This window comes from Acyrthosiphon pisum, chromosome A1, assembly GCF_005508785.2.
Source record: "Acyrthosiphon pisum isolate AL4f chromosome A1, pea_aphid_22Mar2018_4r6ur, whole genome shotgun sequence".
Lineage (NCBI taxonomy): Eukaryota > Metazoa > Arthropoda > Insecta > Hemiptera > Aphididae > Acyrthosiphon > Acyrthosiphon pisum.
Window position 1 is genome coordinate 65,093,932 of NC_042494.1, and position 15,883 is coordinate 65,109,814.

The following is a 15,883-nucleotide window of genomic DNA, read 5'->3' on the forward strand; positions in this document are numbered from 1 at the left end:
GTTTATATCATTATAATATTATGTTGATATCCGTATGTACCAAATCGAACATAGATTGTACAAACAAATTTCAAAAAAACAACAATTTCAGGTAGAATTTCATGTGATATTCGTATTCGTTTAGGTTAGGTCTGCTGCCTACCCTAGCTAGTGGCCTTCCAAGTGCCTCCTTCCAAAATTACCTTTATTTGATGTCCTGAATGCGTCCTGAATAAGGTATCAGGCTGAGTGCGTGTAAAAATAAAAAAGATAAGTAATATTTTTTGATGTTCTATTTAATTTAGAGTTAATCAGCGTTGCTTATGTTTATAGTTTTTTTTTTTTTTAATGAATTTTACTATTTTTTACATAGTCGATATCAGATGCCATTTTTTTCAACAAAACCCAGTAATGATATTTTATTAGTCTTAAATTTGTAGATATTTCCTTCAACGATTGCGATTTTCTTGTTTTTTTAGCCTTTCGAATCCCTAATTAAGTTTCGAATCGAATGGTTTTTAAGTATCATATACCATTATATATTTATATGTGTATAAAATAATGAATTGTAAATGGAATGGAAACGTTCACATGCATTTGTTGATTTTCTGAACTACTTGTAATATTTTCTCAGTATTTATATAATTTCTCTTTAAATAATCCATATAAATGCATTAACTTTTTCAAGTTCCGGCATTATAGATATAAAATAATCATCAAATCATATACTCGACATCTCGACATATTCTTTATTTAATAATGGTAATCTGAATATATTTTTCAAAAATAAACCTATTTCTGTTTGATTATTGATCGTGTTGGATATGACGTCTTCTGTGCATAACAATAGATCTCAATAATTATCTTTCACATAAACCACTTGTAAACATCTCCTTTCTCGCATTCATGAAATTTCGCGTTGTGCGATTTTATCAAATTAAATAATACATAGACATACTATATGCGTAACCAAGGTAGACGAAAGTGGTATTTGTATACCAGCTACTTTGGATACATGTGGCTCGACCTATATTGAACTTTTATAATATTGTATATTTATTTTGCCTATATGTGTTCTTTATACTGTATCTCTGCCACAAAATCGCATAAAGAATATAGATAAATCGTTGGAAATTATTAATAAGTTCTAAACAATAAGTAGGTAACATTTGATTTTCGATTTAAAAAAAAAAGTTATTATATTATCAAATTTTACTTCGTATATAGGTACCTATATATACTCTTTATAGTAATATATGCTATTATAATATCAACGATGTGCTATAATAATATGCAACGGAATGACGCGCAGTGGATTTGTGATGTTTCCGGCCAGACCGGATGCGGAAGACAGTTGTATTGTATATACCTAAGCCGTGGACGAGTTAATCCCTTGGCTACAGACATATGTGTGTGAGGCGCCAGCGGAAGTATACTAATAGGTTACAAAACAACGACACATAATGAGATATGCGATAACCCACAGTAAAAACTCCATCGCGTCAAATGGACTTAATTTTTGGCGTTTAACTACCCACGTATTCGTATATGTGTGTACAAATTTATTCAAATGAATGTTGATGTGTCAAAAAGTATTAAAAACATATCGATGATAATAATAAAAACAATTGTGGGGATACGTACAAACACAGATATTATGTAAACTGCAGTATTGATAAAAATGGTCTACGCCATGCATTAAATAAATAGGCCGGTATACTAATAAATATCATATATATTATATAAATTATGATACGTTCTAAATAGTAAATTACATTGGTATAACCATTAACGAAGGATTAATGGTTGGTTAACTATGGACAGAAACTTTAGGAATAATTGCCATTGCAGTTCAAATTTTGTTATGTTATCGGGGAGTAGGTATCTACTGGTGATTTTCAGAAATATTTTTGAATCGATAATTTGATTAAACATTTTATATGCTTTTATATTTTGAATTTATTTTCCCATTGCTATGTTAGGTTTGATTACAATTTATAAATATTGTTTATAATCATTTATCACTATATAGAGCTGTAATAAATATTTGTATAAAAGATCAATAAAGAAAAAGTTGCCATCATTATGTAAATACTTTAATGTATTTACATTTTTATAATGCATTTTGTCACCCCTCTAAAAATAATATAATTTTATTGGACAAGAAAATTATTCCAATAAATTGGATAGCATTTTAAATTTGGAATAGTTTTCGAATGAATATTGAATATTTAAACGTATTTATGAATTATTTTTCTGGATGAGCATAATTTATTCAATACATATTTTTAAGTTTTATATTCCTATAAGCAAACTTTAGAAATCTTTTATAAATTTGATTAATTTAAGTAGATTACTACATATTGTAAGTGCATAATTGAATTATATAAAATAAAAATATGTGTATTGTCTTAAAATAACTTTATTTATACTTATAATCCTTGAGTATCATATCTAAATAGTAAAACAAAGTGTAAAAAGTGAAACAATTTTCACACATTTTTTAAAACCAAAATGTTGTGATATTATACCATAGAGTACCTACTTAAATAATTTAAATACTATATATTCGTGTTTGACACGAAAATAAAATAATAACTTTGGAAAATGCGTAGAACGAAATACCGAAACTTAATAATATATTATTATGTTCTAATTTAAACACAATACACATATCTTACAATTATAGATCTATTTGTAAGAGGGGAGGGGGGAAAGGGACTCTCCAATCACTCAAAATCCTTTATTCTTAAATAATGTTTCAAATTATTAATTTATTTCATTTTTACATTTTATACAATCATCTCAAATATTTTTATATTGACAAAGTTTAATAAAATATTGAAATTATTGTTGTACACTGGATTCACTACGTTGAATAATTCAATTGGTTTCAATTTTATGTATTATTATTTAACAGTTTAACACTACTTATTATAAAATTAATTTACGGTGTTTGGAAATATTGTGACTTGTACTTTGAGTTCTTTTGTAACTGCTTTAAGAGCAATTTATATGAGGGACCTTGAATTTAAGCTTTTTGAACTGAAACTGAAATTTGTGTGGAATCTTATATTAAATTTTTAAATTTTATAGCTATGAAAAGAAAAGCTTTTAAACGTTTCAAATGAAAAACTATTTACAAAATTTAAAAAATTTCTTATAGCTCAAAAAGAGTAAAAATAATTTTAAAATTGTACGGAAAATGGTAATTTTAACATTTGGTCAAAATGAATGTTGAGTGTCTACGGCTATTTGTTTTGAATTACAACAAAATATCAATAATTGATAGATGAAAATTCGTTAATTTACTACTAAAAATTCAATATTGTAAAAATGTTAAATTCAAATGTTTATGAAAAATGAATGTGAGTTTCTGGTAAACTGTTTAAGAAAAAAGAAAATAGTGGTCAATCTTTTATTAAAATTTCTAATTTTAGATATGAACATTTTATGAATAAAATAAAATGTTATGAATTTCTTACAGAAAAATAATTTCAGAATATTCAAAATGTTCAAAATGTTGAACAAAATTTAAACTTTAAATTCATATAAAAAATAATCATGCCATGTATCTTTAAAATGTTTGAACGTCCATTAATGAAACTTATAAGGAACCTTGCATTCAATTTTCAAACTTTTTACTAAGTGAAAAAGTTTTCATCGGGAATTATTTTAAAAACATTTACAAAATTCGATTTTAATTTTTAATTAGCTCAAAAAGAATCAAAATATATTGAAAATGTTACCATACATGAGAAATAATATTATAAATATTCATTGAAAATTTCAAGTGTTTACGGATATTATAGTGTTTGAGTTACATCAAAAAAAATAAAATCGATTTTTTAAAAATTGGTTTTGCGTAAAAATTACATTTTTTCACATTTTTTTTGTTTTTTTCCGACGATTACTTAAGCTACTGGGAATTATCTATTTTGACTTCTCAAAATTACCAACTAGATTCACTTTCCTATCATAAAAGATGCTGATGTCAAAAATCGGAGGATTTTTACTACCCTACAAACAGAAAAAAAAACACATATCATTCGCTGCATCGCTCACACCCTATATATGTATGATATTATAATATATTTATTTATGACCCTAGAAAGCATAGGTCATTAAATGTATGGGGGGTTACGATTGGTCGAGGAGCACGTATTTATGTGGGTAGAGAATTTGTCACTAAAAACCTGCAGGGTGGTCACCCTTCCAAGAGGTAGCGACGCCGGACGATGCTTGATCACCGCGTCACACCATGATCCAGTATAATATAATAATATAATTCGAAAAGGTATTTGTCTAAAATAATAATAATTATTATTTTTAACTCTGCCTGGGGTCAAACTTTTACACCGTTAGTTTTTTATTTATGTCAGGATGCGTAAGGGACACTCATAGGAAATCTCAAACGCGTATTGCACACGTCCCGTTGCGGTGGCACGCAAAACTCTTCACGTTTCCCCCCTTCCACCGGTGATTTTAATACACGCATTGTACTGTAACGATACAAAATATTAAAATATGTCTCTTGACTGCAGATGCATCAATCTCACTATTATAAGGTTATATATATTTTGTCACGTAATCATTATTTCGTTCTTCACGCCGCTGCAGAAGGTGTACCTGTATTAAGTATATACTTATATTCAGAATATATAATATATATACCAGATGATTCATTTATCATTGAACACTCATTATTTCAAAAAGTATAAATGATTTTGAAAATATTTTTTTACATGGTACGTTTAAAAAAAAGAAATTTTTTTTCAAAAATTATACTTTTAAATATTTTCATCCTCAACATTTTTTAAGTTTCTTACTTTTTTGAATTACAACCGACAACATAATATAGTTTTAATACTACAAATCAAAATATTTTTCTAAGTACTTTGATACATACAAATCGAATGTCGAGTATCTACCTACCTTATGAGTTATTATTATTTCAACTTTAAAGTGTAGATGAGCGGAGTGGAGTGGTACGCGGTTACCCCGAAAAATTTTGGTCCACTTCTCAGTTCGTCTAAACGTCAATCAATATTTATAACTCATTAGCTACTTTCCTAAATTCGATTTTTATGTATCGAAATAGGTACTCTCAATTTTGTTTTTTAAGACAAAATTCAAATTGTAAGTTATAATATTAAAAAAAAATAAAAACTTAAGCAGTTATAATTTAAAACGTTGTTCGGTGACGACTTTTGAAACAGTGTAAAAAAATAAAAATATTTTCAAAAACATTAATACTTTTTGAATAATATGAGCGCGTCTTGCGTTAAACGAATCACTCAGCTGCATGTATGTGTAGGGTACCTACTACCTACCTATACGTCATATAATAATAATATTGTATCAAAACTAATAGTCGTCACACGCCACCGCCGCGAACGCCACTGCCGCCGCGCCAAGGGTTGGTGCGCCGCTGACGTAGGCGGAGTCGTCGCGGTTCTCGAGTACGCGCGTACGTCCGGTATATATATGGGGGCCAGCATTTCGGGACACCTCACTTATCCGGCCGACGACGACGACGGTACGATTGTGTCCAACTGCTGTCTCTTCACGCGGAACATATTATTATTATAGTCTGTGACGTTCACACACACACACTCACACACCACCGTCGTTTGATATAATATAATAATAATATTATTATATTATATTATACATCGCATAATAATATATAACCACACCATATATTATTATATAGGCGGTAAATTAAAATTTAATATTATATACGTTAAATTTCACGACATTCAATATATAATATTATATTATTCGAAAGAATTTTTTTGTAAAACAATTATTAATTTATTATCAAAATTCCGATTTAGGCTTTCAACCGCGGCGGTTCGAATTCACACGTCACACGACAGTATAAATTGATCGTTCAAATCTGCATCTGTCGATTATTCCATCATCTGCCGTGGGCAATACCATATTTTTCCGATATAATATTATAATACACATACGTATATCACACTTTTCACCCGGCATCCCCAAACAGTACTCATCGACGAGATGGCCAGCTCCAGCACTATGATCGTCGCCGTCGCCTCAGCGCTTTGCGTACACACCATATTGGCCTACCCGACTTCGGTAAGATATACATATATGCTAAATATATAAATATATTAATAATAATATATGCACATACACTAATATATCGTCGTTTTAAAATATTACGAATTCAGTAATATTGTATCTATATATGATATTATATATAATTATAATAATACTATTATGTTTAACGTCCGCGTTACTGCGGATGACGCTTTTTGGTGCCATCAAAGATAAACTTTAAAATAATATATATTTTACGATAAATATGAAATTTTTTTTTGTTGAAAATTCTCTTTACCGAGTGAATAATAATATGTAGGTACTATAATAATAATATGTCATATTCTGATCAGCGATGTTTTACCGTATAGCATAACTTTCATGATAAAGTCGCGTTATTTCATTTTCAAACGAATCGAACGCGATACAAGTCCCCGAGGGTTTCCGCAATGTCTGGCGCGTCGCATTAAAGTCATTCACATCATTCGTCCACACTTAACTTAGAAGTTAGAATAATTCTGATTAAATATTATGTCTAAGTTTCCCAATACATGGATTATGTAGATGATTTTTTTCTGCATATTTCAATAGAAATTAATATATGTAACATATTTCTGGATAATTGCATAAACGTTGAAAATTGTATATACATTAAATTTTAATTTTGCTCAAAGTTTCATTAAAATTTTGATTCTAATGTGCTATATTGACCTTAAGGTAATCGAACGATTGGCTAAATGTATCGTTTTATGTATGAGTAGGGGTATAAAACTACATTTATAATTTGCTCTGTTTCAATTGTTTCATAATAAATTAATATACGCAATCAGAAATACCTTTAAATTTGAATCTTTGCAAAATATATACAATTGTCCAAGTATTTTTGAACATAAACTTATGTATATTATACTTTTTTGATGAATATTATACATTTTTATGATAGATGTTAAATTATATTCGCGTTAACATGTGAATAGTCTACAATATTTCTTGTATACAATTAATGCCTTTAGATAGTACCCGTCATGGTATTAATCCAAAATGTAAAAATTCCGATTTCATTGACATTTTTAAAATATTGTTTTAATACCCTTGTTCGCTGAATATCAAATTTAAATTTATTTGACTAACACATTAATGTACAGTAGGTACAATATAGACATGCTTATTCTGAAACTTATGAGAAAGAATTTCATGTTGGATAGTTGGATTTTTATTTTGAATATTTTCTAATGTTATTGAACGTTGTAGTATTAACGTGTTGTACGAAACTTATTATGTCGTAATATTTATGATGTATTTAAAAAAAAACAACATTATTTTGGACAAAAAAAATAATAATATAGTATGTGAACAATTTTAAATAAAAAAAATTTTTTTTTAAATAAATATAAATAAATAGGACATATAATTCTTAATCATAAATTTGCCACAACAATAATATAAGTATGCATAATTAGAATAAAATATGTGTCTTCATAATATTTTACATAGGTATTTTTCATTTGATTAAATTGTATTAAATTTGCAAAGAAAATTCGTAGATTTCTTTTCTATTAATTTGTTTGTCTGAAAAATAGTGTAAACATATATAATTATTGTGGGTTGATACAATAGTATCTTTAATATTCATTAATTATAATGGCTGTGTTGTTCTGTTTTCTGTGTATTTCAATTAAATAACTTTTATAAACTTATATTAAGTACCTACCTACCTAATTTTTATATTGAATGTTTTTAAATAAATGCTTATAAATTATATTACAATACTCTTTAGTATTTACTCAAACTTAAATATAATTATATACCGCTCGGCGCTCATACTTTATTTAATTTTTTCATTTTTCTTTAGTTACTAAAATAATTTATTACAATAATATATATTATAAGAATTAGAATGAAAGTTATTTAAACAATTCTATAAGCCATTCTTATCTCGTTGAACTTTAAAAATGTTCTAAAAAAAAAATGTCACACCATTAGGAGTAATGTTATTACACCTATTTGAGAAATTTTATATGTAGGTAATATATGTATATTATTTAGTTTTTTTTATGAAAAATTTTACATTTGTTTTTGAAGTGAGTTAAATTTATATTTAAAAATTTTAATTTAAGTAAAAATAGGAATTCAACATAAAAAAAATAAATATTTTATATACATACTTTATATAATTAAATATGGTTACAGAACCTATAATAACAAGTAGGCACTTATTTACGAATGATCCTAAGTATGCTTGTATTGTTGTATCCAGGTCTCTGAATGTAAATAATTTATTTCACTAATCCTTTAACCAAAATTTTATTACTTTTTTAGCATCAAATAATGTAGGTTATGGTAATTTTGTTATTATTCATTTTTTTTCTTGTTCTTCATTGTTTAACGCTTTGGTTTATCATGCTTAACATTGAAATCCACTCTGTTGTGAATTAGCCTTAAGAGCACGGATTCCAGTATCTAATTATCAAATCTAATTTAATTTATGAATAAGTTTATAACTTTTACTTAAATTTGATTAATTTACATAAGTTTTCTATTTTATTTTTGTTATTGTTTTAATAAAGATTTAAGGAAAATGTATTATGTAGGTACATACTAAGTACAAATATAATTAAATCATTTTATATGTTATAGTAATATAAAAATTAAATATTATTCATTTTAAAATTAAGGCACTTTGGATGCGATTGTTACAATATATATGCAATAAATTCGTATTATGAATATTATCAGAATTGTATCGGTAATAGATCTCGGGTATTGCTTCGGGCAATATAGGGCCCCTTTAAATCTAGCTCCAAATAATCTTTAATTATATTTATGTTTAAAACAAATCATTTTTTGTGATATAAAAGTTTTTTACATCTTCATTTTTATTTACTCATATCAAAAGAATTTTAATTCGGAAACTTGAGTACCTATCTATTGTAAATTATTATAATAGAATGGTAGTATAATTTATTAGAATTTCGATTCTTATCCAATGTCAGTATATGAATACTGATACATATATGAATACAAATAAGATTGCAGATGTTTGATTAATTTGTATTATATTTTAAAGTAAGGTAAATAATACTATTAATGCTTATATAGTTTATACATTTACTGATAAATTCCAGATATCATTAACGTTTGAAATATTTGAAGTATTATTGATTTATTATGATTATAAATGTAATAATAGTGAACGTTAAGTATTTTTTGAACATGTGATAGACATTGTTTCGTTAATTCAAAGTAAACATACACCTAAATATAATAGGTACAAAATCTCATTATTTCAAAATGTCAAACATTTCTTGCATGAATCATGTGGCTTTTGGACAACTAATGCGTTGAACAGATTTTGTCTAACAATGTGGTAAACACATATGACGTAGGTAATACATTCTATATCTGAATAATTTTAACGACTTTTGGCTTATGGGCAACTCTAAGTTTCACACAAAAATTTAAAAACATTCTTTGGAAGTATGAAAAATAAATATTTTGTATTGCCACATTATGTATAAAAATGTAATTCGTTTTATCAATTCATTGAATTTCAAAGTTGATATCCTAAATATTAAGGTAATACAATTGGATTAATTAAAAGACTTTTCGATTTTAGATACAAATCAACGAAACAGATTTTCATATTTCAGTGGGTTTAGTATAGGTTTACCTTGGAACGAAAACCTTTAATTAAGGCATATCATTTGAAATGCCGATATCTATTTTCCGGGATATAATTTAAATGAAGAACCTAAGCAACTTGAAACATTTTTGACCATTTAATTTTTTCAATTAGTTTTATTCTTCATTTTACCCAGAATTACAGTATAAAAACAATAGTATAGGTATATTCATATTTATTATTTTAATATTATACTTGAATTAGAAGTGGAATATTCTGAATATTTTAGAAATATCAGTTGATTGATTAACATTTTTCAAAATATCTAAAGATTCCTATCTAATTAAAAAAAAATTAAAATCAGAAAATTTATAATCTGTACTATTTTAAGAATGAGTAATAATTTTGCTGGATTCATAAAAATACAGTTTTTACATCAAAGTTTTTGGTTTACCAAAAGAAAAATGTATGAAAATTACACCGAAATATAACATAACATGTATGTATTTTTTAACAATTCATGGAATTTAATTTCATTCTCAAGAGTCAATATTGAAAATTAAATTATATCTCAGTTATCACGAGTTATTCATTTCAAAAATAGTTTTACACAAACGACTACAAAACATCCATGCACAGCTCAACGCACTCAATAATGATAAATAATTAAGTAGGTATATAATGAAATGTTTTAATGCTTGACAGAAAAACAGCTTGAACATAAATACACATTTTGTTTGTATTTTAATAGTTTAACATATTTAATTAATTTAGAATTTCTAATGAATAATTAAAATTAAAATATAATCTAGATTATGAGCTTTGACTTTTTAATAATTCAGTTTATAAGGAAATAAACATTTATTTAATAATATTTCTATTTTATGAGATAAATATATTTTATTCTTATCATACTATATCCCATGAAATCTGATTAAATTGTTTACCAAGTGTAAATAATAAATAATAATAAATAATATACTACTATAGTAGGTAATATACATTTTGAAGAAATCACATTTGATTGTAAATTAGATTTGTTTTGAAATGAATAAAACACAAACTTGTTTATTACAGGTGAAAAATCACAACGTTTTATAATTACTGTAAGACATTAAATATTAGGTACTTACATTTTTCTGGACTCCATTCTATGCAAAAATATTCAAACTAATATGATTTGGTTACAAAATAGAGAATTGGTGTTAGAGTTACTGTAAAATAATAAGTATACGATTTTGAAAGGTAAATCATGTTCAACCAACTTAAGTACAGTGTATTATAAGGTATTGAACAAATTGTCTTTTGGCAAAACATCAAAAGTCGTTTTATTTTGACACCGAAATCCCGAGGTTGCTATCTATATCTACTTTGAGCAAATACGAAAAGTCCTCGTATTTAATTCTTTATCCGTTTTATAAAACTTAGGAAGATTCAGCATTTTTTTTTTATTATTATTATTGTTCATGACATGTTGTTATATCAGGGGCGTATTATGGGGGTTGCATCTCATCCCCAAAAATTCTGGTAAAATTAAAAAAAAATTAAGTGCATTTTTATAGCTATATTATTTTCTTTATAAAACGCTATAATACACTCGAATCATTAAGACAAATATTTCGTCAATAGAAATAAAATTAAAAAAATTTTAGGTAAGAATTGTTCATTTATTCTATTATCGTTTCTTTAACTAAATTTGGAACCTACTGAAACCATCTGAACTTACAGCAACCTTCTTATAGAATTCAGTTCTAAATTTGAAAAATAGCTTTAGAAAATTATTTTTTTAGTGTAAATTATAATTTTTGTAAATTCATAATTTAATTTATCGTAGGTATAGAATATAGTATTTTGTAAATTATTTACACATTTTATTTAAAATGTAGGTATCTATCTTTAAATAAAGAAAAGGTTCCAGATTGTTTTATACATACACGCCATACAGTAAATAAAATTATGGTTTTATTAGAATAATATATACTAAAAATATGTAGGTACCTTTATTAATCTTCTAAACCTTTTTTTTCAAACATGTAGGTATTTCACTAAAAAGTAAAATTATTTTTTCTTAAATTATGGTGCCATACTATTTTTTTAAATTTTCAACATCTATGAAAATTATTAAAACCTTATATAGGTGTTACTACTTATAATATATGTAGTATTATCTTTATTTTATGGTCTGCGATGTACCTAAGTATACACGAAGTAGAATTTATTTATTTATTTTAATATGCCATTGTTGTACCATTAGTAATCATTTACCGACCTCGAAAGAAAATTAATTTAAATCATTAAATGTGTATTACTTATTCGGTATTCCATAATAATTGTAAATGCTCTTAATACTTAGACTTTGTTTTTAGAGAGATACAAAAATTAATCAATATATTATAAAAGTTAAAAAAAACTTAGAAATGGTTATCATTTATTCTTAATAATATGACAACCCTATTTTATTTCCAATTCCCAATTCCCAATTTGCCACGATTTGCTATTAAGTATTAGCTATATTTTAAAATCTACAATTATAAAACGTATCTACTTGAAACAATTTTTCTTAAATGAATATTGATTAACTTGGAATTTTATTTTTTGGTAGGTATAATTTGTTTACAGTATATAAGCGCTCATTGATTTATCCAGCTAATGTTAAACGTCCAATAATTCCTAATTTCTGAATGTAGTTTTGTTGAACATTTATAAACAAACATATATTATATATTACATCAATATGACTGGCATTTTTTAAATGCTAGGTAAAAACAGTAGATAACATTAATAAAAACGCAAAAATAAATATAGAGAGATTAGTGCGCGGAATTTGCTTATCGGGTAGGTACATATTTTTTCAAACATCACCTGTAACAGACAAAAAGGGGAATAAAACATAAAATAAAACGAAACAACAGCGAGATTAATTTAATTTATGGGTGACAACAAAAACAAGGCGTTAGTTCAATTATGTAAACGTTTTAACAAAATATCTTTCACGTTGTCCTTAAAAAATATGTATTATTATGAACGATGACGAACATGCAGTTTGACAAAATTTTAAATCCTTTCCAAGCTATGATCAGCACCTGGTACCTCTCTAAAATAATCGGATTTATTATGATAACTGCTTTGTCACTAACGGTTGTCATAGGACGAGACAATTTAAACTGGCGTGTATCCATTAATGGAGTCAAAGTAAGTACTTAAACCAACGATGAGCGAATCACGCGAATAAGTAAAGTAAAAAAATTATGTATAGATACAATATACGACTATCTAACTGCCAGACTAACGCCAACCTAACTCAACCTAACCTGCGTGTTATATAATATAATACAATGGGAATCGAACAATTTCCTAGATTTTGAATTAATATATAATTAGTATTACTCACAATATTAGTGTATAACATTTAAAATTTTTAAATGGATATAATGTGTTAATATTCTATTATTTTTTTGATGATGAATATTTTATGAAATCTCAACTAAAAATATGTGGACTGTATGATAAGTATCAATTATTATTTTGTTTTACTCAAACTTTAAGTATTTGTATAATTCAATTTATAACTTTAATACTATGACAAATGTAGGTACAGCATTTAGCCAAAAGTATTAAAATAATATTATATATGCGGTTAAATGTTGTTAGTTCTTCATAAAATATTTAAATATTATTAAATTTTCATTATCATATTATTATATGTGGCCATGTAGAAATCAAACATAATTTTATAAATAATATATATTGATATATTATACTCTCATGTATCATTACATCTTTTTTTATTCGATTTTCCATCTAATACATTTTATTGCAAACCTTACAAGTAACATATGCATTCATGCATAATTTACAACTAAGATGTTTTACTTAACCTTAAACTATCTGAAAATAAGTAACTTCATATTCTTAATAGTATCATGCTCTACAGTGTGTTTATCATATTACTAAAATATTTGTTTCATTTTATCTGATTTATATTGTAATCTATGATTTAAAAACATGACTTTATAATTTAAGGTATATATTTTAGTTTCATAAATTATGCTTAATGTTGTTTTTTTAGTACCTAAATAATTTGGTTGCTAAATATAATATATTACATATTTTTTAATGTTATTCCGTTCGGTCATAAATTATAATAAGCATTTAGGAAACATTTCCAGTAGAATTTTGTTTTGGATCCCTATTGGAATTTAATTAAGCGATTTAGAACTTTATTTTGTTACATTATTTCGAACTACAAGAATGTTATGCATTTTAGTATTGATATTAAGGAATCAACGGAAATGTACACGTCTGAAACAATAGATAGGCATAATTAAGCTGGATCAGTGTAAAGAAAATTCAGTCTATTAAAAATAATTAAATAAAATTAATAATAATTTATTATGAATATTATCCAAATACCTAAAATTGTAATAGGAAAATTGTTTTTTTTTTCGTTAAATATCCAATTTTGTCAACATTTTAACTTCGAACACAAATTGGTTAAAATTGCTTGGTATTTTACCTAAAAGAACAAAATATTATTATAAATCATGTTATAATTTTTATATAGGTACTATCAAGCTTGTTGATCAAGAAAAATGTTTATCGAAATAAAAAAAACACCTATTAATAACTTTAAAAAGGCCAAAATATTTTGAAGATTACATTACAATTAGAACATTTTAATATAAAAATTTGATACAATTTTGAATTCTCTACTACGCCTCCTTTCTGAATTGCAACAAAAGAACCAAAATCGATGTATATTATATTCTCGTGTTTACACTGCTTCTTGTTTGTTTTTCCCAATTATTAAGAAAATTACATAGAATTATTCTACTTTAAATTTTCCTGCAACTAACACTACCCACCTGACCCCCCCCCCCCCCCACAAAAAAAAACCCAGCTAGATTGTATTTGATAAAAGAAATTACATGAAAACATGTAAATATTTAAAAAACACTTCATTACCAAACTAAAACATTCATTTAGAGTCTAAAATGTACATTATATTATCCTGTTGAATTTATGTTACACTCTAGTTTTAAATTTTCTCAATTCAAGGATTCGTCAGTATGATGCTTAGTTCAAGAAATGGCTTGAAGTCGTTAAATGCACTGCGTACTTTAGTTTTATTTTTGTTGCAAAATGCGCAAACAAATAATATTGTAAAACATATAAGAAGGAAAGAATATTTCCCAGGGTTTTCATAATAGTTCAAAATAAAAATTAATAGTATGTTTAATAATTCAGTAGCGAACCACTCCTATAAAAACGAAAAACAGATAAAATCTATACCTGGTTTGTTAATAATAATAATAAAAAAAATATATATATATATATACATAATATAAACCATTTTAGACGTACATATTAAAATATTTTTTTATATGAACTACGGTTACCTACGCATTAATAAAAACTATTATTTCGTATAACAACGTATAAAAACCGCTTTGTCGCCACCACACACGTCAATCGCGTGGTAAATATTATTAAGTATTAATGTTAATTTCCAACTACCAGCTGAAAAATCGAACTAGAGTAAAAGTTGAAGAGTGACATTAAAATGTGAAAAGAATTTTCTGAGACACAATATGATAGGTATAATATGTACCTATGCTAAATTTTACTACTCACTACGTGGTTCGATCTGTCTCGTGTTGCAGTTCAAACGGTGTATTGGCGAGATATTATATAATAAATAACAACACTTATATTTATGGTTATAAAAAGGCTGCTGCAGGTCAATGAAACATGATAAATGGCAATATAATCATAATAATATTTTCTTGCTTGAAATTTCTGTAGTTTTAAAATCAAACTGTATCAAGACCGTGTAGTTCAATTTCAGCAGGGTATATACTGGTATAGGTATAGAATATGTTGAGATACCACCTCAAAAATAAATTCTAATGTTTATCGTGCAAATTCTATTGAATTTATTCCTAATAAAATGGATAGTATTACTTTCAAACCTTTTAGGTATATAAAAAATAACATAATATTATTCCGTTGACGAACTCAATGCTATATGTATATATAGGTACGATACGTCTAATCGATTACGTAATGTATTAAAAACCTCTTGCAAACCACCAGTAACATACGTTTATACATCAGTTATGACTTTACAAGACGTTTTCCGTGAAAAGGGATGCGATTTTGATACGATGCAGAAAGGAGGGGCGTTTTGTACGTGACGGCCGGCGATGTGAG

The 15,883-nt window shown here is 26.1% G+C and overlaps 1 protein-coding gene across 3 annotated transcripts in view; it reads left to right on the forward strand.

Moving 5' to 3' along the window:
• The first annotated feature begins 5,471 nt into the window (after window positions 1-5,471).
• The window catches only part of LOC100163447 (orcokinin peptides type A), a 52,501-nt gene continuing 42,089 nt past the window's right edge, over window positions 5,472-15,883 (forward strand). Inside the window, exons 1-2 of one of the 3 annotated variants that reach the window (XM_008179952.2) lie at window positions 5,472-5,698; window positions 5,820-6,084. In XM_008179952.2, the coding sequence (XP_008178174.1) occupies window positions 6,007-6,084 (78 nt within the window). In that variant the 5' untranslated portion in view covers window positions 5,472-5,698; window positions 5,820-6,006. The other 2 variants (XM_001947427.5, XM_029487387.1) reach the window with 2 other exon arrangements.